Here is a 25,000-nt window from a genome sequence, read left to right on the forward strand (position 1 = left end):
ATGCTTCCTGTCTGTGTCTTCAGCCTCCAACAGGTCCAGCTGTCTGCCTGAGCCGCCCAGAGAGAGAGAAAGAGAGAGAGAAAGAGAGAGAGACAGGGAGAGAGAGAGAGACAGAGAGAGAGACAGGAGGTGAGACACGTCACACTGCTCATGAAAACTGAAACCTTCCTCTGCAGTTCATGTCTGGACAACAATGAGCGATGCGGCCTCTATTGTTTACTGTAAATAAGCTCCTCCCCCTAAATGTTGCTGTGTTGGCTCATTTAGGAATGAACGCTGACGTTGTTTCCTGTTTGCTGACACTGAACAAAGTGTTTACTCCTTTCTCTTAGCTGTGTTTTGCTCTTTAAAATAGTGAAATATGAATGAATATCTCTCTCTATCCTTGTGTTTCTCTGTCCCCTCGCAGGCGACCAGAGATCACCATCCTGTCCGCGGAGCCGCTGTCGTCCACTTCCTGGTTCCCCGGGGCTTCTGGGGGATTCCCGCCTCCCCCTCCCCCCGCCGCTCAGATCTGGGGCCCCACGATCCCGCCGTCCGTTCAGGTGACTCCGCCTCTTTTTTTACGACTGGAGCAATTTTTGTCAATGAAACATCAGAAAATTATACTTTATGTGTTCTAACAGTTTGTCATAATCTCTCCTCTTCCTCCTCCTCCTCCTCCTCAGCCTCCTCCGTCCTACGAGGAGGTGATCAGGGAGAAGACGCAGGAGCAGGTTCTCCTTCCTCCCCCGGCCTCCCGCCCCTCCTCTTCCTCCTCTTCGTCCACTTCATCCTCCTCGTCGTGTCCGGCGTCTTCAATAACGATCGCCACCCAGACTGACCCGGGATCAGCACCCGACGACTCTCAGGGTGAGAAGGAGGCCCATATATATATATATATATATATATATATATATATATATATATATATATATATATATATATAAAAAAAATCACATATATCAGTGGCGGTGTATTTTCTACCTGGGCCTTCTGTTTGTGTGCAGGCAGAACACCGGTGAGGCCGCCGCGGCCGCCTCTTCGTTGTCCTCCCAGAGCGTCCCCCGCTGATGACATCACCATCGCAACCAGCCAATCATCACCTGACCTCCTCGCCGATCTCTGCCCGCCCTCGACTTCGACCTCGACCTCCAGCGCCCCGACCGACCGTCAGGATCGGTCCCGCGTCGCAGCCGCCCCGTCGGAGCGCCCCGCGCCACGCCCTCGCCCGCGCACCCGGCTCGCCGCCCGGCCAATCGACGGCGACGTCCGGGTCCAGACTTTGGTGAAGCTGCGCGAGGACGGCGCGGCGACGCTGGCCGCCCGCGGTGCGGGAGCCACCGCTAACGCTAACGCTAACCAGGAAGTGAGTCAGGGGAAGTACCTGCGGGAGCTGCTCGAGGCCTTCGGCGGAGACGACTGGGGCTTCCCCGATCGGCGCAGCGACAGCAGCGGGCTCAGCCAATCGGAGAGCGAGGAGGAGGAGGAGGAGGAGGAAGGGGACGAAGAGGACATGGCGACTCTGAAAGCGAGGATACGGGCCTTTGAGCAGCAGCAGGTTGCTGCCGGAGACGGCGTGAGCGGCGACAGCGGTGACTTTTCCGGCGTGAAGAAACCAGAGCCACGCCCACGTCTGCAGCCGGCCAAATCCGCCCCCCCCACCGTCGCCCCGAAACCCAAAAACCTCTCACAGGCACCCAAACCGTCCAGCCAGGTCTTCTGGGAGGACGGAGGTCTGCTGGACCTCGAGGCGCAGACCGGAACCGAGCCAGCGGTTACCCCGAAATCTGATCCGGCTTCGGTGCCCCGACCCTGCAAGACCACCGACAAGCCGTCGGTGTCGCCGAAACCGCAGGCCGCCTCGGACGCTTCTCCGTCCGGTGGCCCCGCCCCCGTCCCGGCCCCCAGGCCGCCTCCCCCAAAACTCACCGCGGCTGGCGGCGGCGAGCCACCCGGCGCCAAACCTCCGCCCAGACCTCCGGTGGCCCCCAGGGCCGGCCTCGGGGCCCCAGCCCTGGACGGCGGACGCCAGACGGGTGAGTGTCACGCCGCTCTCTTTGATGATAAACTGATTATATTTTGGTTTTGAATCGGTAACACAGAGCTTTTACATATATATATATTATTTTATTTTATTTTTTTCATGATTTCTTCTGGTTTTCAGTGAAAGTAGGAAGTGTTCGTCCAGGCGTCCCGACCAAACCAGCAGCACTGATGTCCCCACGAAGAGCCAGTGGTAAGAAAGTGTGTGTGTGTGTGCGTGCCTGTGTGTGTGTTTGTGTGTGTGTGTGCGTGTACTTAGCGTTATGCAGCTTTAGTACAATGGATCGTTTGAGAGCTTAGAGACACAAAACGTGCTCATTATGTTGCAGGAATATGTAAACAGGGGTGTGTGTGTGTGTGTGTGTGTGTGTGTGTGTGTGTGTGTGTGTGTGTGTGTGTGTGTGTGTGTGTGTGTGTGAGGGGGAGAGAGAGGGGGTTCTGGTATTGAATCCAAAGCTTGTGAAAGAAAAATGCAGCGATTGTGTGAGACGATAAAAAGCCTCCTCTGTTGGTGTTGTGTGTGTGTGTGTGTGTGTGTGTGTGTGTGTATGTGTGCACGTCGTGTGTGTGTGTGTGTGTGTGTGTGTGTGTGTGTGTGTGTGTGAGTGTGTGTGTGTGTGTGTCGAGAATTCCCATCATGCATCTGTCCAGGCTGCTTATTGGCTGTTCCCTGAGAACATAGTGAAAGTTTAGAATGAGCTGAAAATGTTTGTTTCCTCGTTGTTGTTGTAGCGTCTGACGTGATTAATGTCTGATGATGTCATCACTCCTCCTCCTCCTCCTCCTCTTCCTCTTCCTCCAGCTCCGAGTCTGGCCCCCAAACCCAGCGGGGCCTCCCCAGCGCCCCCGGATCCCGACCCGGTCCCAACCAAACCCGCGGCTCCGGCTCCGGCCGTGAGGAAAGGTCCCGTGATCCAGAGCAGACCAGAGACCTCAGACCCCCCAGACCCCCCAGACCCTGCTCCGCCTCCTCGGTGAGTCAAAAACTAGAATACAATAAAAGAAGCAGTTAAATTCAACAAACATAGAAGAATAAATAAAAAGGAAAAAGTAATGTATCGATGAGAAGCTCTTTAAACACAAACAGGAAGCTGTGGCTCCGTTTTATTTTGAAAAGCAGCATCTCTCTTTTTTCTTTCAGTCCTTCGAGTGTGAAGCTCCTCCCCCTTCGTCCTCCTCCAATCAAATCCGTCCCTGGACGTCCGCCGCCTCCAGCCGTTGGCTCCTCGTCCTCAGCCAATCGGACGTCGACCCCTCCTCCTCCAAGCCCCGCCCCCTCCGTCTCCTCAGCCAGTCAGTCTTCGCCTTCACAGACCACCACGCCCCCTTCTCCCGTACCGGCCAATCAGGTGCAGCCTCATCGGCCGTCCAAGAAGGGACCGCCTCTGCCCCCCCGCCCGAAACCTGGACACCCGCTGTACGACAGCTACGTGGTATGAACACACACACACACACACACACACACACACACACACACACACACACACACACAGTGTGTGTCACAGACTTCATTTTCCTCACTTCTCAGAAACAGGAAGTCCTGATCGTCCTGGACGACCCGATCCCGTCAGAGCTTGATGGGAGGAGCCAAAGCGCTGTCATCAACCAATCACAGCGCCTCCTGGACCCCCAACCGGAGCCGGCTGCCCCCGACCAGGACGGCCAATCGAAAGCTTCCCTGAAGGACTCGCAGGTAACGGGGGTTTGTGTTTGTGTGTGTCTGTATGTGTGTGTGTGTGTGTGTGTGTATGTATATATATATATATATATATATATATAAATTATTTTCCTCTGTCATCCAGTCTATTCTTCCCGTTCGGCCCCCGGAGCCCAAGGAGCAGCCGGAGCCACCACCTGTCAGGTGAGACGAAGCCCTCACTAAGCACAGGTAGCTGTTTACAGAAGTGTGTGTTTCACCGTGTGTGTGTGTGTGTGTGTGTGTGTGTGTGCAGCGGTCCTCGCTGCGTGGCCCTGTTTGACTACGAGGGCGAGGAGGAGGACGAGCTCACCTTCTCGCGGGGCGACGTCATCGCCCTGCTGGCGCTCGGCGGGCAGCAGTGGGGGCGGGGCCAGATCCACGGCCGCGTCGGCGTGTTCCCGCTGAACTTCGCCGAGGTGCTCGAACCGCCGGCGCCGGAGAGCAGCGGCGAGCCGACAGGTGACATCACCGCTCAGACACGAAGCGCTTATATTATTATAATAACGTGTTGGATCTTTGGTTTCTTCTAGATAATCTAATAATAATGCAAAGTCTTGAATAAATTAACTATTTATTTGTTTATGTCTTTTCTTTTTTTGGTCCTTGACAGATCCAAAAACCTCAGAGGACCCTGAGTCACAGGTGTGTGTGTGTGTGTGTGTGTGTGTATATATATATATATATATATATATATATATATATATATATATATATATATATATATATATATATATATATATATATATATATATATCTATCAGTCAGTGTGTTTATGGCTTTCATACTTTATTTGCAGGAGAAGAAGGAAGAGAAAGAGGAAGAGGAGGAGGAGAAGAAGGAGGAGGAGGAGGAGGAAGAGGAGAAGAAGAAGGAGGAGGAGGAGGAGGAAGAGGAGTGGGCCGAGGCTCTGTTCGACTTCCCCGCTCAGGCTGCAGACGACCTGTCCTTCCACAAGGGGGCGCTCATCCAGGTGACGCAACACGTGGACGCCCAGTGGAGGAGAGGAAGACTGCAGGGGAGGGAGGGGCTGTTCCCTGCTGCCTTCACCCAGCGCGGTGAGACACACACACACACACACACACACACACACACACACACACACACTTTAGTATTCATTATAATTACACAATATATATTTTCATATTATTATTAGTTATATGGTATATTTGGTGTGTTCGTGTGTGTGTGTTCGTGCGCGCTGACTACAACTTCCTCTTCCTGTTTCCAGCTCAGCCAATCACAGGCCGGCATTCTGCAGTTAAAGGCGTGGCCAAGTTTGACTTCACAGCAGAGAGCGAGGATGAGCTCACTTTAAAGGTGTGTGTGTGTGTGTGTGTGTGTGTGTGTGTGTGTGTGTGTGTGTGTTGTTGACTCTCTTCCCGTGTCACTCCTGCAGGTCGGTGACGTCATGACTCAGATGGAGTTTGTGGACGAGCAGTGGATTCTGGGAGTTGTGTGCGGGAGGCGTGGGATGGTTCCTAAAAACTACATTTCACTTCTCTGATGAGGAAACGCTGAAGACTTCTTCTTCTTCTTCTTCTTCTTCTTCTTCTTCTTCTTCTTCTTCTTCTGTCGACGGGTCGGCTGGAGTTTCAATATTTCCCTCAAAATGTTTGTAATGAGACTGAGGAGCGCTGTGATTGGTTCGTCTCTCTGATTGACGTCATAGAAAGTGCTTCCGACGGCTTCTAAGCGCTTTGTGTGTTTTTGTGCGTTTTTGTGTGTATTTTGTCTCCGGTACATTTTCTAGCTGCAGCGGTGGTGCGTTCAGGGACGAGAACCAACGCGGTTCAAACGAGCGTCCATCTTGAACGCCGTGAGACGCGAACGACGAAGAGCTTAATAGTCTCTCCACTTTAGACAGGAAGTGGTCCGTGGGGTGCACAGGAAGTGGTCCGTGGGGTGCACAGGAAGTGGTCCGTGGGGTGCACAGGAAGTGGTCCGTGGGGTGCACAGGAAGTGGTCCGTGGGGTGCACAGGAAGTGGTCCGTGGGGTGCAAAGAAACGTGAATCATGAACTTTGTTCTTCAGATATTTTGAACAGAAGCTTCTCTCATAAAGTAATAGTTAATAAGTGTGTATAAAACATAACGCGTACAGACAGAAGCACACAGCTGACTTTAAGAAGTAAAGAAACAACGTTTTCATTTAAGTTAAAGTCTTTGTGAGCAAAACTAAAGATGTCGTTTGACTGCATTTCAACATGAATATTTCATACGTGTGGCCGTCACGTGACATCAGGGCCCTGAAGAAGTATTGACATGTCAACAAGTCAACATGTCAATAAGTAAACAAGTAAACAAGGGAACTGGATCTGCTGACGGAATAAAAACTGATTTTACTTTTATTCTAGTTGAGAAAGAAGAAATGTTCACATTATATATTTGTAAATTTAAATTATTGGAACTCAGTATTTTCTGCATATGGCAGATTCTGCTTTTATCTATCAGTTATATATATATATATATATATATATATATATATATATATATATATATATATATATATATATATATATATATAATTGAGGCATTTTTAAGACTGATATTATCTTTAAGTGAAAGAAACCTGTGAAATAAACTTCATAACCAAACATTCCAACTCATTAACAAATAAAACTTTGAGACATTTTAATATTAGTTTTGTGTCTTTGTGTTCATAGCTGGTGTGTTGAAGTAGTTTGTTGGGTTTGAGCTGTAATAATAATAATAATTATTAATAATGTAAATATGTCTGGATGAGGAGAAGAATGAGTCTTTAACTCTGTCTTTAAATTTAGAAAATCACATTTATTTCATTTTACATGTTCATTCTGACTTTAAAGGAAACACCCGTCAGCTTCTGCCCTGGTTACATTAATACAACAAATGTTGTTACCGGGGTTACGGGGGCGTTCATGTGCTCGGACGAGATCGGGACAAACGGCAACTGTCAGGACAAAGTGGGAAACGGGCGACGCTTTCACTATCATTGTTTTGGAGCTCAGGGGCCTGAACCCATGAACTAAACGCATTTAGATTGGTCCTGACCTCACTATCACCTTCAACTGTTGGCTGCTGGCCCCGACCGCCAGGAACCTCGCTGTGAAGGTCCATGCTGCACAACATCAGGAGAATACATCCCCTTCTCACTCAGAAGGCGACACAGGTTCTCGTCCAGGCTCTGATCATCTCGCGCCTCCACTACTGCAACTCCCTCCTGCAGGTCTGCAGGTCTGCAGCTCGTTCGCTCCGCTCTGCTTCTGCTGATCGGCTTGTAGCTCCATCACTGTGAGCCAACCACTCAACAAAGTCACGACTGTTTGCTGTCCTGGCTCCTCGGTGGAGGAACGAGCTCCTCGATGGTGGAACGAGCTCCTCGGTGGAGGAACAATCTCCTCGGTGGTGGAACGAGCTCCTCGGTGGTGGAACGAGCTCCTCGGTGGTGGAACGAGCTCCTCGGTGGTGGAACGAGCTCCTCGGTGGTGGAACGATCTCCCCGGTGGAGGAACGAGCTCCCCGGTGGAGGAACAATCTCCTCGGTGGTGGAACGAGCTCCCCGGTGGAGGAACGAGCTCCCCGGTGGAGGAACGAGCTCCCCGGTGGTGGAACGAGCTCCTCGGTGGAGGAACGAGCTCCTCGGTGGAGGAACGAGCTCCTCGGTGGAGGAACGAGCTCCTCGGTGGAGGAACGAGCTCCTCAACTCAAAACATCTTTTTCAACTACACCTTGAAGAAGGAAAGTAGCGCAGTAGCAGCACTTTCGTAGCACTCCGATGTCTTTTACTGAGAGCACTTTGTAGTTTGACTTTATTGAAGAAATTTCTTTCTTGATTCTTGTTCTGGCTTCGTTCTCTCGGTCGAATGCACTTATTGTAAGTCTCTTTGGATAAAAGCGCTACATGACATGTAATGTCCTGTACTTGAAGAAAGCTTTTGTGTTGCTTTGTATCTCCAGTTTGCCATTCTTTCAGATCAGCTGAAGGAAAGGAAGGAAGACTATATCGTCAGCTGTATTTCATGTGAAATCTTCAGCATAACCAGATACATGTAGAAGTTTCTATATCTGAACTGATTTGCTGAAGTAAAGGTACTTAAACCACCTTAAACGTGTGTTATTCATATAACTAAAGGCGCGTATGATCTCTGTTACAAATCTTTTTTGACTTTTGCTTCTAATGTAAATGTTAGTTTTTAACCTAAAAATCACTTTTTATGACCTAATGAGCGTTCAGTCGGTATAACTCCTCAACATAGCAGAAGGAAATCAATGCAAAGGACACAGCAGGTTAACATGATGCCACTGCACCAGTTTTTACTTTCACAGTTGAATCCATCGCTTCTCGATCAAAATCAGGGTTTCTTTTATTTTCACCCCTGAAACCCAACAAACACTCACGTTTCATATCAACACACACCACGTTACACATCATTGTCAGCGTTACGACACGTCTCCTGCACTTCGTCTCTGGACTCGTTTTCCTCAAAGCATCTCGCGGCAGGAAGAAAGAAGCGGCTTTAATTTACTTTTTGAAATGCTCAAAGTGCATCCGCTTGAGAGTTTGAGCTGCAAAGAAATTAGACTTTTTCAATCAGTCATTCGAGGATTCAGATTGTCTCACATGTTTAGAGAGATTCCTTTTTCAGGGAAACCAGCCCAGTTTGGTTCAAAACTCGTAACTTCTCTACTTCATAAAGAAATCCGCTCCAGTTTAAGATGAGGCGCAATGTGAAATGATCACACACACATACACACTCTGCATTTGATAAAAACACACACACAAAGAGCCTCAAACACACACAAAGAGCCTCGTGACAACAGCTCTCTGCAGCTCAGTTTGACCAGACGGTCGTCTGGGACGAGTTCATTAACTCCACCCGCCTGTGAACTGACGATGCATTCAAGTCCCAGTGAAGTCACACTTTCAGGGAACTTTGAAAGTGACTTGCTCCTCGTTAAACTCTTGAATCGGCGGCTCCGGATGAAAAAAGGTCAAGGCCATGGGAAGGTCGCGCTAACGTTAAAGTTATGAGGTCATAACGCTGCATCGGGTCGACGCATTTATTCAGAAAACATGTCATGAAGTGTTTTTATTCTTTTTCTTTGATGCAGACGCACTAAACACTTTCCAACATTTATTTAAGTTGAAACATAACACTGTGGAAATCAAACGCACGTATTTACACACACACACACACACAACAGGCGACATGACGATGTGTGGACGGAGCGACTGGATTGGTGGATGACGTCACATGACCGAATGAGGTAAGAAACTTTCATTAGTTTTCAACATCGTTCAGAAACCTTGTTTTCTCTTCTTTTATCAACCTGTTTTTTATCTTCAGAGGAGCTACAACACATTTTCAGAGGTGGAGGAAGTATTCAGGTCCTTTACTTCAGTGAACCAGTGAAGTAAGAGCGGCGTAAAAAGAACAATTTTTCCTTTAAGATGTAATAAGTTTCATGCCATGGGACTACTGAAGTACTTACTTAGTAAATGTACTTTAGTGACATTCCACCACTTTTATTTTCCTGCTACTTTTGGGGATGAAAACAAGGTTTTTGGGAGATGTTGCGACATCGCGTCTGTGACTATTCTTCTTTTTTCATTGTGTTTATTTTTGTTGAAAACTGCTACCGTTTCCCTACTTCACGATTGACTCACACAGACAGACACCGACAGACTTATTTACAGTATTCACAACGCAATCCTGCGTCGACTGCAGGGAGGCGGGGTTTGGACTGAGACACGCCCCCTTCTGACTTAATCGCAGCTCGAAAAACCTTCGACAAGGGTTTGGCGAAATGTTTTCCTTTAAATTGTGAGGTTTAGAAGTCACTCGGTTAGTTTGAGTTACAGTACGAGGGCTGGGGGAAGTAAAGCACACTGAGGCCACGCGGACCAGGCTCATTATTCAAAAGGTGTATAAGTTGTTTTATCCGGTAAAAATCCGGCTTTAGAAAAATCAATTAGACCAAATTCCAAGTGGAAATCGCGCTGTAAAAACCACATTGTGTGTTTTTTACAGTACAGGTACAGAATATTGGACCGGCAGACATTTTCTTAGCCAAATCTTGGCAAGAAGGCCTATTTCGGAAAATATCAAACCATCCGTTCGTCCATTCTGCTCTTTTTCAAGAACCAAAAGGTCTATTTTCTCAGTAAAAACCCCAAAACAATGAGCCTCATCCGTCTGTCCAACCAATGACGGGAGCTGGGGGTCTGAAGGGTGGACGCTATGGAAGGAAAAGGGCTTGAGATGTGTGATATCGACGGGAATTCATCAGCAGCGTAAGCAGGCACAGTACTCAAATATCTCCTCGGGTTGGTGGGTCCAAGTAGAAGGAACGAGAAGCGTCCTTCGGGTCGGCGCCAGGAGAGCTGGAGGGTAAAGGCAGGACGAATGGGACGTTTCCCAGAATAAATGGAAGACATCCAGGCAGCCAAGCGGCAGGAACTACTAAGAAAACAATTAAATCAGTCGTTTAAATAACTATGAAAGTGGTTCGAGGCCTTTTTCAATGGCCGTTTCCAGGAAATGGGTCCCGAGAGACACTGGGCGGCGGGTCCAATATCACTCTCGTGGCGTCCCGGTGTCGATCGGGTGCGAGTCCTTCAAGTAGCAGTGAGGCGACTTCGTCGGCGTCGAGCCCAACGTGAAAATGAGACCCCGCCTCCGGACGGCGATCATCGAAGACGATATCAAAGCTTTCCGGTACAGCAGCAGAGGCGGGCTGGTGAAAGTCTTCGGTGGAGGAGGTTCTGGTCTAGACCGGAGGCAGGGACGGTTTCCAGATGAATAGAAATGTGGCAAAAGAGAACTTTATTTTCAGTACAGCAGACGCCAAGTGTCCGAGACCAGAGGCGAGGAATCCTGGTCCGATCATAGTAGACCGGGAACAAGGAGAGGAAACTCATCGGGGGTCAAGTTGAGGCAACAAAGCAATTCTAGACGAGAGGCGAGGGAACTTGTTCAGGTTCCAGAAGGTGGAACCAGACTTGTTCTGGACCATATTTGAGGAATCTTGTTTGTTTTCCAGGACATGGAAAGGACAAAGGTCAAGACCAGAGTCTGGGAACGTATTTGGAATCCAGTTGTTGAAAGGGGACGGATGATTTAAAGGAACTCTTTTAGTTTCCACAACATGAAACCGTCATGTGTTCTGGATTATATTTAAAAGTTATTCCAGTTGTATTCCCTGGGTTCCCAGTACAGATAGAACAGGAGGGGATCTAGAGCCAAGATGAGGGTACTTGTTTGGTAAAAGGGATATAATCAAGACCAGATGCTGTTAAGGAACTTGTCTGGTTTCCAGTACATGAAACGGGGCGTGTTCTGGATTGTTTTTGAGCAACTTGAGCGATGTGACGAGTTCTAGACCGAAGGAAAGGAACCTCCATGGTTTCTAGTTGATGAAACAGAACCAGATATGAGGGAACTCACTTGGTTTCCACTTGTTGAAATGGGATGTATTCTGTACAGAGGAGCCTAATCTAGTTTTATCTCGAGTTCTAGATGTTAAGGGAACTTGTTGGATTCACAGTGGATGGAAAGTGGACTGATCAAGACCAGATGTGTGTCCAGGGAACAAGTGGATTGGGCATATTCCAGATTAAAAAGGGGGTCGATTAGTTTGGTTTCCATGAGATGAAACAGGACCGATTCTAGACCAGCGCTGAAGGGAAAGGGCTTTGAGGGGAACTTGCTTGATTTCCAGTGGACGGACCGGGATCTGTTGTAGACCGAGAGCGAGGGGAACGCGTTTGTTTTCCAGTGGAAGAAACAGGGAGTTTGTTCTGGTTCAGATTCAAGGGAACTCATTTGGTTTCCAGTCGGCGTAAATGGGTCCGACCCTCGACCCAGACGGTGGTTCTGTCTTCCAGGAGATCAAACCGAACTCATTTTTATTGGCTAAAAAAAACAGGATAAGGACCAGATTGGAGGGAACTTGTCTAGACCAGAGGTGAGGAAACCTTTTGGGGGTTTTTGGTAGATTTAAAAAAAGAAGAAAAAAGCAGTTTCATGTGTGTTGGTTTCCAGTTGATGAACATGTTTTAAACCAGAGGTGAAGGAACTTGTTTGGTTTCCAGTTTTGGGGATTCCTGCTCTGGATCCAGTACTTCTGCGCTGGTCTGTTCTTCGGTGCCGCTCACAGTGTTGGAGTCCAGCGGAGCCTCGTCCTGGACGCACAACACAGAGTTACAGTGGGAAAGTTAACACGAGAGAACTTTTAAATGTTTTATGTGTAGTTCAACATGGATGTGCAAAACCTCCTATCTGCAAAATCCAAAACCTCTTATCTGGAATTTGTGTATTTGTATTTTGTATTGTACAGTCGCCTCTGCTTTGAGGAGAAAACTCTTTTCTAGTGTGCGTCTGCACGTTGTGTGCGTCTGCACGTTGTGTGCTCGTACCGTCACCCACGGGTGGGACAGGACCTCCTCGGCGGTGAACCGGGTGTCCACGTTCACCTGCAGCATCTGACTGATCAGCATCTGAGGAGCGAGGTCACGTGACGGTTAGCAAACAAACCAAGCAGCGGCTGCGGAGGGAGCGCCGGCCCTTTAATTAAAGGGCTTTAATTAAAGGGCCGGCGTGTCTTTTTGAGGTGGCGGCGGCGGGAGGGCGGTACCTTGGCCGGGAGGCTGATGGCGTCCCAGTCCGGAGACGGAAACTCTAGCTTCCCTCTGAGGATCTGATCGAACAATTCCTCCTGGACGTTATTCTCACTGAGGGAGAGGGGGAGGAGCCAAACGTCTATGAACGTGTGTGTGTGTGTGTGTGTGTGTGTGTGTGTGTGTGTGAATGAACTGTGTTGGTCTTTGTGTGTACTGACCTTCTGAATGGAGGAAACCCACACAGCAGGATGTAGGTGATCACTCCGGCCGCCCAGATGTCCACCTTCAGACCGTAGCTACACACACACACACACACACACACACACACACACACCATTAGTGTGTCTGTTCACCATCACGTCACATAAACCCAGGAACAGACTTCCTCACCCGGACTCTCCGATGATCTCGGGGGCGACGTACGTGGGCGTGCCGCACACGGTGTACAGCGGCCCGTCCACCACCGTGGCCAAGCCGAAGTCACCCAGCTTCAGGGACTTGGTGCCGTCCGGGTACTCACACACCTGCAGCACACACACACACACACACACACACACACACACACACACACACACACACACACACACACACACACACGTTAACTTCATACCTGAGCTTTAAATCTTGTTGTTTTTTTTCCATGAGACTCAATTTTTTCCCCCCAATAATGTGCAGTTGAAGTGGAATAAATGTGTGTGTGTGTGTGTGTGTGTGTGTGTGTGTGTGTGTGTGTGTGTGTGTGTGTGTGTGTGTGTGTGTGTGTGTGTGTGTGTGTACCAGCAGGTTCTCCGGCTTGATGTCCCGGTGCACGATGTTCATGCGGTGCAGGTACTTCACGGCTCCCGACAGGTTGAACACCATCGCGCTGGAGTCTCGCTCGCTGTACTTTGTGGACGACGTGATGGCGTCGAACAGGTCGCCGCCCTGGTGGAGGGAGAGAGTACACACTGAGGAAGAGGAAGAGGAAGAAGAAGAGGAGGAAGAAGAAGATGAAGCACCTTGACCAGCTCCATGACCAGGAACAGCTGACTCGGCGTCTCGTCCACCTCGATGAGCTGGATGATGCTGGGATGCTGAACCCGCCGCAGCACGGCCACCTCGTTCTCTATCAGGTGCTCCTGCACACACACACACACACACACACACACACACACACACACACACACACACACACACACACACACACACACACACACACACACACCTTCGTTTTCTACAATTGTAATTTATTTGTTCAATTTATATTTTTCCTTTTTAAAAAATAATATCTTTGTTTTACAATTTCATTATTATTATTATTATTATTATTATTATTATTATTATTATTATTACAGAGGCCTTTCTGGGTAGTTGTGCGTTCTCTAGCCTCCCTGAACGACATATAATAATTATTATTGCTGCTATATTTCCTCGTCACCTTCCCACAGCAGCGAGCTTTATCGATGATCTTCAGAGCGAACTCCTTCCCCGTCGACCTGTCAATCAAAACACAACAGAAGTAGAATTATTAAAGGTATTATATCATTTCTTATTGTTTAATAATGAAATGTTCCTCTTTTGTTAGTTTTTTTAATCAGACTTTTAGTAATTGCAGTAAAAAAATAAAAATAAATCAGAAACAATACTGCTTCCGTCCACAGGGGTCGCCAGAACAACACAATACAACTTCCTCTAGTAGTTTAAATACTGTGAGCTGCACACGGCTCTGGTTTTATTAAACATGTGAGATTTGTATGTTGCTTGTTATTATTTTAGATACATGTATGTGTGTTTGCTTCATATTCATACTGTATATCTATAAGTATAATAATAATCTCACCTCTCTACGCACTCTTTCACCACCGCAAAGTTTCCGTCTCCGATCACTTTGCCCACTTCGTACTTGTCGCTGATGACGGAGGAAGAAACGCATCGATTACCGTTCACTGAGGAGAGAAGACGACCGGTGAGGATGAGTTTACATTGTATATTATGTATTATATATTCTATATATAGAGCTCTTTAGTCTTTTCTAGTGATTATATATTTAAAAATCTGTTAAAACTACTATCTCTGTATTTTGTCTTGAAACACACTCACACACACACACACACACACACACACACACACACATGTACACTCTCACACACACACCTTCAGCGATGACGTCATCGGGCTGCTCGGCGTCTCCGTTCACGTCCGTGGAAGAAGCTCGACGAGGAGAAACCTGCAGAGTGAAACCAGAGAGGAGGCGTGCTCTTATTTTCTTAGTTTCTTAGTTTCAAGATTTGAAAATATATTAAATTAATATATAATAATAATAAAAACATTGACTATTTGAATACTGGAAGAATCTAGCTTTATTGCTCAAAAACAACTGGTCACAACAACCAATCAATAAATCAATAAATGGATCAGACCTTGAGGCCGCGTCGGGACCCGGGGCTGGTGGGGGAGGGGCTTGACCTGGACGACTTCGCAGCTGACGGCGATCCTGAGGCCTCATTGGCTACACACACACACACACACACACACACACACACACACCCACACACACACACACACACACACACACACACACACACAGAAAGGAGCCCTCTGATTGGTCAAAAGGATCTGGCGTTCAACCTGTAGACGTGTGTTCGGGTCCTGGGTTCCCACCTGGAGCCGGAGACTTGGTCCTGCCGAGGCCTCTGGGCGGAGTCTTAGTGGAGGACGCGCTGGAGCCGCTCGGCATCTTGGGAGTTGTAGTTTTCGGATGGGCGGTGGAGCGAGGTACCTTCACCTTGCATTCTGGAGAGAGAGAGAGATGTGGATTCTTTATTGTGCATTTATGTGTGTGTGTGTGTGTGTGTGTGTGTGTGTGTGTGTGTCTCACCGGTAACAAAAGCCGGTGTCTTGCTGCTCTGCGTGAGCACAAAGTCGTCCTGAGCGTAACGAAACTTCTCCGGTCCGCACGCCATGAACACGTCGTCATCCCCGAAGAAATCCTGCAGACAGGTCAGCTACACACACACACACACACACACACACACACACACACACACACAGCTTTAGAACACATGTGACTGAGCAGACGACAGCTGGCAGCAGACTCACACACAGAAACAAACACATTTAAATACACAATGAGAGAGAGAGAGAGAGAGAGAGAGAGAGAGAGAGAGAGAGAGAGAGAGAGAGAGAGAGAGAGAGAGAGAGAGAGAGAGAGAGAGAGAGAGAAAATGTTTTCATTAATTTTACTTTCCTCTAATCTCAGATTATTTTGGATTATTTGAACCTGGTCTGATGTCAGAGTGCTTGTGTCCAGATAGCGATGCTAAGCTAACAGGCTGCTAACAGGGATGTTGACGAGTTGTTTAACTTTCACCTCAACACAAAGTGTGTGACACAACGACTCGTCACCTTCTCTCCTTTCCTCCCTCAGTCTCGCTCTCTCTACTCCCTCGCTTCCTCCCTCCTTTTGTCCTTGATCTCACCTCCTACTCCCTCACCGCCTCAGGAACTGCAGCGTGTGTGTGTGTGTGCGTGTGTGTGTGTCCTCCCTTTGTCCTTTCAGTTTGTGCAGCCACTTCAAGCAGCGGGACGGAAACCCGTCACACACACATTGACACTGCAGTGTGGTTACCATGGTAACCAATCATCCAGCAACAACCCCATCCTTGGTTCACACACACACACACACACACACATACACACACACACACACACACACACACTGTTTCATTCAGACGAATGGAGTCTGAAAGCCGTCTGAGAAGAATAAAAGCCTTCATTAAGACGCGCTGCCTTCAAAATAAAAGCCTCAATTTAGAGTAAACTTATCCGTATTTTCATCATTTGTGTGTGTGTGTGTGTGTGTGTGTGTGTGTGTGTGTGTGTGTGTGTGTGTGTGTGTTTAAATCCACAATCAGGCGGATCGGAGCTCATTCGTACTTCAGCTTCCTGTCGCACGTCCAGGGCTTTAAAAACAGTCGTTCTTCAGTAAAAGTTCAACATGTTCACGAGAGTCTGAGCTGCTGGAAACTGGAACCGGCTTGAAGCCGCTTCCTTTCACACGATCGATCCTGATGTTCAGCAAACCAGCAGGGATTTGATAATAAAGAGCAGCGATCTGATTCTCTCCACTTAGTGCTGAGCGCTGACGTCAACGTCAATATCTATTTGTTTATTTCAGCCAGTGTGTTGTCGTGGAGCACAGTTCTTAACCCTCTAGTCGCCATCTTGGTTTTTGGCAGTCGCCATCTTGGTTTTTGTAGTCGCCATATTGGTTTTTGGCAGTCGCCATATTGGTGTTTGGCAGTCGCCATATTGGTTTTTGGCAGTCGCTATATTGGTGTTTGGCAGTCGCCATATTGGTTTTTGGCAGTCGCCATATTGGTTTTTGGCAGTCACTATATTGGTGTTTGGCAGTCGCCATATTGGTTTTTAGCAGTCGCCATCTTGGTTCTTTACCAGGTGATTGAGAGGGTGGAACCAGGTCCAACCAATCGCTGGATGTCAGTTTTAATAAACGATTTGTTTTGGGGGTCACAGGCTTTGTGCGGAGTTGTGAACTCATTCGTGAAAAGAGGAATTCCAAAAGCAGAAGTCTGTGCGGTAAAGTATTGCAAACGTAAAAGATGTATTGTGTTGCTGCAATGCATTCTGGTCTATTTCCTGCTCTCCTTTGAGAGTTGAATGTCGGAATGAAACCAAAACCTGACAAACGAACCACTGAACCACTGACTTCTGTGGAAGCCTCTGCGTTCGCTCTGAAGGTCTTCCCCCTGCTCTCACCTGCTTCCCGTCCAGCGTGTACAGCCTCTTCACGGCGCCGGAGTCCAGCTTGATGGCCTCGGTGATGTCGGCCAGCACCTGATGGAAGGAGTGCGCCGTCTTCTTGTTCAGCAGGATCCTCACGGCCTTGCGGGGCTTCACGCCGCTGCGGATCACCGTCACCAGCTTGGGCTTGATGAACTCCTTGCCCTCTCTGGCCTCGCGGCCTTCCAGGCGATCTTTGGAGGAGGAGCCGCCGCCACCGCCGGTGCTCGCCGACACCCCCGCGGACGCCGTGGGGGGGCGACTCAGACTCGCAGCTCCGGCGCCAGAACCGGAGCCGGAGCCGGAGCCGGAGCTGGATCCGGCCGCAGCTCCTGGCTTCCAGCTCTGGACGGAGATCTTCATGTAGTCGACCTTTCGGTATGGCTCGTTGGAGGCACAAATGTAGCACTCGCCTGAGTAGAGAGAGAGAGAGAGAGAGAGAGAGAGAGAGAGAGAGAGAGAGAGAGAGAGAGAGAGAAAAAAAGAGAGAGAGAGCGGGAACAACAAGTTATACTACTGCATATCCAACAAAATACTGCCAATACTTCTAAAGTACTGCAAAAACATTATTGGGTTACATATTCCAGCATTCAGAAACGGTGCACTCAACGGGGGCAACCTCCAGTTCTGGTCGAGTGACGCCAAAGTGGAAGCGTCTTAAAGCTGCATTCTTTCTCCTGACCACCAGGGGGCGACTCCTCTGGTTGTATAGAAGTCTATGCTTCATGTGTTAGAGCTGCATTCTCTCTCCTGACCACCAGAGGGCGACTCCTCTGGTTGTATAGAAGTCTATGCTTCATGTGTTAAAGCTGCATTCTCTCTCCTGACCACCAGGGGCGACTCCTCTGGTTGTATAGAAGTCTATGCTTCATGTGTTAAAGCTGCATTCTCTCTCCTGACCACCAGGGGGCGACTCCTCTGGTTGTATAGAAGTCTATGCTTCATGTGTTAAAGCTGCATTCTCTCTCCTGACCACCAGGGGGCGACTCCTCTGGTTGTATAGAAGTCTATCTCCTTGTCACACCTCTTTAGTGAGTAAACCCTGCAGCCCTGCGGCTGTATGTAACATCACATTACGTCGTCTGCCATTGAGCCCGGATCGTCCAGACTTCCTGTCACTCTCTCTCTCCGTCAATCAATCACTTGATCGTCCTCCTCTAACTTCCTCTCTGTCTTTGCAAACGCTTGAATTATTTATTTCAGAAACCGTACAATTCATGTTACAGCTGCAGGAGATCTCACGTCCAGCACTTAACAAAGATCCCATTAAAAATGATCCTTTAAAGAGGAAGTATGATTTCATAATGCGTTTATATTGAAAAACGTTTAATGTCCGCTCATATCATGCCGGAGCCTGGAGATCCTTCCTTGTCATCTGGGTGAAGTCAGCAGCAGCAGACCAGCTGAGTGACATCACTTCCTGTCAGTATTGATGTGTAACTAGTGGTAATGTCCACTAATGAGCAGGAAGCCGTGCAGCCAGACACACAAACACACAGATGCATCTCTCTTTATGGAAGTAATGAACTCCAGAGGGAAGCTTAAGATTCACATTCAGTATTTCAGTTTTCATTTTTTTAGGTTTCTATCAGTGATGAACTATAAGTAAGGTGGATATTAGAGTTCACATAGATATTCTGAGTATTTACAAGTCAGGAGCTGGTGTTTACGTAACTCCTGTAGGACATGAATGCAGCATTATGAAAAACACTCATCAATAAAGAAGTGAAGGTTATCTCCTCTGTCTTCACAATGACCCACATCACTATATCGGTTCTTTACTCGATATGTTCCTGACAGTTTATATCGCGATATAGATCATATATAAAGGATGGACTTACCTTCCACCAGCTCGTCCATGCTGGTGATCTTCTTGCTGCCGTCGATGGTGTAGATGGTCCTCACCCCTTGTGGCAGGTGCAGGTTGTCGGCCAGCGAGCGCGTGAGCTCCATCAGCAGCGCGTCGTAGGAGCGGAACCGGTCGCTGGACACGGCGTACACCAGGCCCTTGAAGTAGCGGTCCCCATTGCGGTAGAACCGCACCTTCTTGGCCCGCTTCTCCGAGGTGAGCGCCTGCAGGGTCCGGGTCCGGTAGTAGCTGCAGTTGGCGCTGTGGGCGGGGCTCGGCACCAGGCTGCTGCCCCGGGAGCTGGGGCCGGACCCGGCGGCGGCGTCGTCCCTCTTGGTGCGGGTGGAGCGACCCCGCCGGACCTTGTCGCGTTCGTCAAAGTGCTCCAGCTCCAGCGTCTTGCTCAGAGACATGATGGAGGTCCCGGATGGCGTCAGACAGACTTCCTCCCTCGCTACATCGGCGCCATCGGCCAACAACGAGAATTGGCGACTCTTTGGTTAACTTTTGCGCTCGAGTTCGTTCGTTCTTGAGATGTTTTTATAATCCCGTCAAGAGTATCGTGGAACCGGTGCGGCCCTCTGGTTGTAGTCCCTCAAAACGGGAGTTTAAATTCTTGAAAACCAGCCGTGTAATCCCTCGTTCACACCTCCGACTGGTCGCCCAAATGAATCCAGTTTGAAGGAAGGTGTTGTACCTTTTAGTTTACCTGAAGGTTCTAGGTGTGAGCTCCGGTGTCTGGGGGTCAGATAACCAGCGAGTACATCCAGAGGTATCCTATTTAAACATTGTTTAACTCTATGAACCTCCCTCCATTTTTAATGTATGCTTCAATCCAGATGGACACCATCAGATTAGTGGATCCAGAACTCAGACTGTCTCTTTGAAGGCGTGCGCCCTCGCAGCGACCTTCCTGCAGTAACAGCGCTCACCTGGAGCGTCCTGGTTTTGGGGGTTTCTGTGAAGAGAGGAGATGAGCATCACGAGGTGTTACTGATGAGCAGGTCTGCAGCCTCCACGCGCTCCTCCTGCTGCAGGAAGATGTCCAAAAGGTGCTGAACACAGGTTTGCTCTTTCATTTAAAGCTTCACTTTGGAGCACAAACACACACAGACTCTGCGTCCCAAAGCTTTCTGCATGCACATTGTTATTCATAAACGTGCAAAAAGAGCTCGCAAGGGGAGACGCTCCCACCGTAATTTAGTGAAATGAAATCTCCTGCAGAGGCCAGAGGCAGAAATCCCCGCTGATCCGCATGCACCGTGAACGCACCTGCAGCAGCAGCCTCGCGAGCTGCGCGTGAAACCTGAACCCGTAAAACCTGATGAACGGCAGCGCTTCATCCAGCCGGCCGAGCCCTGCTAAGCCGAGCTGCCATTCAAATGCGCGCATGCACGCGCGCGCGCGCCCACGCTGGAGGGAGGACACCTACCGAGAATGCCGTGAAGCCGGTTTGTTGCTCTGGCGGCTTCCTCCGCTCCTGCCGCCTCCCGTCCCGCGTCTGTTCCGATCCGGACGCTCAGCACCGAGCCGGGCCGAGCCGCTGCTCTGAGCCGGGATGCAGGCGCGCGGCGGCGGGGAAGCAGGACCGGGATGCACCGAGAGGAGCGGCGGACAGCAGCATGGCCGCTGCAGCAGAGGAGGAGGAGGAGGAGGAGGAGGAGGAGGAAGAGGAGGAGGAGAGACCGGCTGAGCACTCCCCCCTCTCCTCCTGTACGTGATGACAGCCTCCCTCCCTCCCTCCCTCCCTCCCTCCTTCTCTCCTTCCCTCCCTCCCTCCCTCCTTCTCTTTCTGCCTTTTGTCTGACTGTGAAAATCTAATTCTGTTAGTTGTCATGATACAGAGAATCAAACAACTCCTCACAGCCAATAATAATATAATATATATATATTATAATAATAATATATAATGTATATATATAAAATAAAAAGCCAATACAATATTATATGTATATTATATATATATATATATATATATATATATATATATATATATAATATACACATTTATATATATAAATCTATATATTAATATATAGATTTATATTTCATATTTTATAAAATATATATAAAAATCTGTATATCTATAAAATATTTATATTTTATTTTATGAGGAGCTAACATAGCATTAGCTTAGCATGAAGATGTTAGCTAGTAGCACATTTTATACTAAAATATGTGAGTGGATTGTGGAACTATATATTTATTAATCTTTTCCTTCTGTAATTATGAACATGCAAAATGTTTTAATACCATTGATATTATTGCTGCAACTATCCTCCAAGTGTAGAAGTACTATCACCAGTACTACTACTTCTACTTCTGTTAGTGTAATAATATTAATAAACTGCTTTCCACCAGCGATCGTAACAGTTGCAACATTAATATTTAAAATAATAATTTGACAAAAGGTTACAGAAGACAGCTAATAAATAAATGATGATAAATGACTTTAATGGATGAAGTCATAAATAATTCTCCTCCATAGAGCTAATTATTACTATTAATTACTATTATGTTGATATTTATACTTATGTCACTTTTAGTTAAATGTTGGCTGTTTGCTTATTGCAGATATGTTTTGTTTGTTTAATTATTTAGAAATGTATCCGACTTTTTAAAAGATTGATATCAATAAATCCAGTTTCAGTTGATTGTGTTGATAATTAACAACAATAGAGACACACATGTAAGAGTCAATTACCATGTCAATGACATGGTAATCAATTTTATTAATAATACAACAACAAAACAATAACAAGGTTAAAACAGGGGAAAGTTTGTAAATTGACAAATTCAGTAACTTTATGGAGCTTTTCCATCCACTCAATTGTTTATTTGGAAATTATACTTATTCTTTGTCTTCTTGACAGATGATTATGCCTAAAATATAAAAAATAAAGACCTAAAGAATTCATCTGGCACATAAACAACAACAAACACACAAACTGGATGTTTTAAGTTAATTAGTGATTTTTCACCACTTTAAACCTTCGCCATCTTATACTCTTATTTTGCAGGAGTCAAGACTCTTATTGTGAAACATTGATGTGGAAGCCCCGCCCTTCCTGATGAGAGGAGGAGGGAGAGAGAGAGGGGGGGGGGGGGGCGACAGCTGGGACCCGAGCTCCTCACTGCCAAAACCAGTGAAGCATCCCAGTGTGACGAGGTGAACGACCAGTGAGTTAACAAAACAACGCTTGTAACAGGTTTAAAGCTTTGTTGTTGATTTTGAATAAAAGACAAACAATTGTTTAAAAGAAACACACCTAAACCCTCTAAAACAGAATTATAATGTAAACAATATACAAACATAAAACATCTGAAATCTAGAAAGTCTTCATGGTGATTTCTCACCAGAAGCTGAGCTCGTTACAAGGTGCTCGACATAATTAAACATTAAAATATATGAAATGTGAGAAAAGTGATCCAGATAAACTCAATTAAAACACAATCCTCTTAAAATGTTCTAACAAACGTCTCCAAACACCAAACACACGCAGACTTAAGAGCACACAACTTAACTATCTCTCAAAGTTAAAGACTATATTGATATCTGACGCTGATGCTATGACTTAAAACAAACATTTTAAAAACACGCCGTACTTATTCACGTCACACTTTAAAAAAAGAGCAAACTTCACACGAGTGAAACAGATAGTTGTCAAGATCAAAGCGAACAAATTGCCACAAATCATCAGATCTTACCTCGTTCAACAAATATCAAACTGGGACCGAACGCTCGGTGTTAGCCTATGAAGTTCTGCACATGACCTTTTTTAATAACGGGAAAAACAACTTATAGAAGTAAATCTACTTTCTCAAAGTATAAACTATGAACTACTCACCCACATACCAACCTGCTAAACCCACAGTTACGCAACGTTTAAGATACAAAATACAAGTCATCAAACACGTGGAAAAACATAAAGTCGGACGGTCAAACTGAAACAAATAAAAGTGATATTTACATTTGAAAAAAAAGATACTGAGCTTCTGACTGGAAATACATCAGTGAGATTTGACTTTTGAAATGGTGATTAGTAGGAATTGTTGGTGCTCGTGCTGCTTTGAACATGTTCTAGTTCCACGTCTTTATAACGACGGTTCAACCCCCCAAAAAAGTTTAGTTCCCTGTTTTACTTTGGAACTACGGGTGTGGTCGGTCCGTCACACATGGAAAAATAAAAACTGAAGGTGAAAACACGGAGGAACAAGATCACCGTCTCAAAAAGGCTGAACAACTAGTCCAACAACTCCTTTCCTGACCGCCTTTGCCTTTGCAACGCCTTTGCAACGGCTTCAACACATCTGACGGACAGCTTGTGGGTCGGTTCCAAGCGCCTTCGGTTGTTGATGGATCTACGTCAGCTGACAAAATGATGCAGACGAATGAGTGCGAAGCTCCACTGCAGCGTAGAGCGGCTCTTTGAACTCGGCGGAGAAGGTACGGAGGAGGGTCCGACTGTCGGAGGAAGCTCTGTAGAAGGACAGAGTGCCAGCCGGCCGATCCAGATACACCCCGACCCGACTGGAGCGCGAGAACAGGGAGGAGACACAGAAACTCTGGTTGTCGTGCAGAACAAAACTACCGCCGTCACAGCAAGTCATGCACCAAGACTTGTCGTTGCGTCCCAGCCTGCAATCGTTCACATCCCCTTTCCTGCTAATGGATCTGTACGTCATCCCGATGCTGAAGGGCTCCGTCGCCTCGGCCTCAAAGTAGCAGCGCCCCTGCAGGCCCTGTTCACACAGCACCTGCTGGCAGCCATCGAACCGGTCTGGATGAGGCGGGTATGGCTGCTCGTCCTCCACACAGGTCACCTTTCTGTTCCCCTCGGAGAGAAGGAGCTCCTTGTGGGCCGTGTTGGGGTCCAAAGTGAGCTCACAGGCATCTGGAGGACGGAAAACACTTTGTTTTAGGAGAATAAACTGTAAATAATAAAATGGCAAGTCCCAAAGATATCCATTAGAAACTGGGGCTTCCCTCCAGGAAGAAGTCTAGTTCTTGTCATGCATTGGGGGAAGAAATGCAGAAGAATAATGTAGTTCAACAATTTGTGGAAGTTACTATCTGCAAATGAATCAAAGTGGTCACAACATTCAGCACTTGTCCAACATTTCCACTGAATCTTACATTTCTTGAATCCCGGTTTCATCCGATTACCTCCGCCATGATCTAGACTGAAGAAAAAAAGACAATGAGACAAAGGACAACCATTTAATTGTTGGTGTCAGACCCTTTGCTATCAAGAGTATCAGGTGTGTTCATTGTCCATTTTAATTATTACTATCCAACATGGTGCTTCAGCACATGACATTTTGGTAGAATTCGTTCTGATCTGAGGGAACCTTGAGTTGTTTTGTACTTACTTAAGAACAACAAGCTTGTTCTGTGGGTCTTTCTTCAGCTCAGAGAGCAGCTTCTCTCCTGATTCTCCTGGATGGTTGTAACTCAAGTCCAGCTCCTTCAGTTGGGAGGTCTTTGAGCGTAGAGCCGAGGCCAGAGAATCACAGCCCACCTCTGTGATCTGACAACCCGACAACCTGAGGGGCAGTGTTTGGTTTATTAGCATGCAGGTCCAAGACATATTTACGAATAAGCCAGTTTCTTGCACCCCTGCATTAGTGTACAGAAGGTACAGGATTAGAACAATGAGCAGGAAGCGTTGTGTCCCAACTCAAAGATTTACCTCAGCGTTTCGAGTCTGCAGCATTGACTCGAAAGTCCATCACAGAGCAGCTTTACTCCTGAATCTTTCAGGTCATTGTTGCTCAAGTCCAGATCTCTCAGAGGTAAGTAGGGGAACTTGAGGCCAAAGGCCAGATGCTTGATCCACTCCTCGTTCACTTTGCAGTCTGCAAGTCTATGGGGTGGAGGATGGGGTTATTATACAACAAAGATCAAACTGTGTGAAGATATACATGAACTACAACAAGATTATCATACGCTAGTTGGGATGGAAAGAACTAAAGCAACCAGATTATGTTCTGTATAACAAAAAAGGTGAACTTGCATGGCCTTTCTGCTGCTCCTCACAGCT

The 25,000-nt window shown here is 47.3% G+C and overlaps 3 protein-coding genes across 8 annotated transcripts in view; 1 reads left to right on the plus strand and 2 right to left on the minus strand.

Moving 5' to 3' along the window:
- LOC137792647 (SH3 domain-containing protein 19-like) overlaps positions 1-6,161 on the plus strand; it is a 10,862-nt gene extending 4,701 nt beyond the window's left edge. The window contains exons 4-17 of the mRNA XM_068588392.1: positions 24-129; positions 410-545; positions 669-852; positions 990-2,018; positions 2,147-2,218; positions 2,828-2,999; positions 3,167-3,458; positions 3,554-3,718; positions 3,828-3,886; positions 3,978-4,183; positions 4,335-4,366; positions 4,521-4,779; positions 4,953-5,041; positions 5,121-6,161. Coding sequence (XP_068444493.1) covers positions 24-129; positions 410-545; positions 669-852; positions 990-2,018; positions 2,147-2,218; positions 2,828-2,999; positions 3,167-3,458; positions 3,554-3,718; positions 3,828-3,886; positions 3,978-4,183; positions 4,335-4,366; positions 4,521-4,779; positions 4,953-5,041; positions 5,121-5,228 — 2,909 coding nt within the window. The 3' untranslated portion in view covers positions 5,229-6,161. The remainder of the gene's footprint in view (positions 1-23; positions 130-409; positions 546-668; positions 853-989; positions 2,019-2,146; positions 2,219-2,827; positions 3,000-3,166; positions 3,459-3,553; positions 3,719-3,827; positions 3,887-3,977; positions 4,184-4,334; positions 4,367-4,520; positions 4,780-4,952; positions 5,042-5,120) is intronic.
- A 1,133-nt stretch (positions 6,162-7,294) lies between these two features.
- Positions 7,295-20,507, minus strand: LOC137792088 (serine/threonine-protein kinase DCLK2-like). The gene is made up of 16 exons (XM_068587537.1): positions 20,389-20,507; positions 18,949-19,914; positions 17,084-17,520; positions 15,183-15,309; positions 14,966-15,097; positions 14,725-14,813; positions 14,459-14,531; positions 14,145-14,250; positions 13,743-13,800; positions 13,324-13,443; positions 13,103-13,249; positions 12,716-12,849; positions 12,544-12,621; positions 12,340-12,436; positions 12,122-12,202; positions 7,295-11,887 (listed from the first exon to the last, which is right to left on the minus strand). Exons 2-16 carry the CDS (start codon positions 19,367-19,369, stop codon positions 11,762-11,764), a joined length of 2,226 nt encoding a protein of 741 aa, XP_068443638.1. The 5' UTR covers positions 19,370-19,914; positions 20,389-20,507; the 3' UTR covers positions 7,295-11,761.
- Positions 20,508-21,679: 1,172 nt separating this feature from the next.
- Positions 21,680-25,000, minus strand: part of LOC137792087 (NLR family CARD domain-containing protein 3-like) — an 8,246-nt gene continuing 4,925 nt past the window's right edge. For all 6 annotated transcript variants that reach the window (XM_068587533.1, XM_068587534.1, XM_068587531.1 and 3 more), the window contains 5 exons: positions 24,974-25,000; positions 24,650-24,823; positions 24,330-24,503; positions 24,094-24,140; positions 21,680-23,851 (listed from right to left, as the gene is read on the minus strand). The exon at positions 24,974-25,000 is cut by the window's right edge and continues 1,714 nt beyond it. In XM_068587533.1, coding sequence (XP_068443634.1) covers positions 23,319-23,851; positions 24,094-24,140; positions 24,330-24,503; positions 24,650-24,823; positions 24,974-25,000 — 955 coding nt within the window. In that variant the 3' untranslated portion in view covers positions 21,680-23,318. The remainder of the gene's footprint in view (positions 23,852-24,093; positions 24,141-24,329; positions 24,504-24,649; positions 24,824-24,973) is intronic.

The sequence above is a fragment of the Clinocottus analis genome, unplaced genomic scaffold, assembly GCF_023055335.1.
Source record: "Clinocottus analis isolate CAN_PGR_092001 unplaced genomic scaffold, fCliAna1.0.p SCAF_21, whole genome shotgun sequence".
Classification (NCBI taxonomy): Eukaryota; Metazoa; Chordata; class Actinopteri; order Perciformes; family Cottidae; genus Clinocottus; species Clinocottus analis.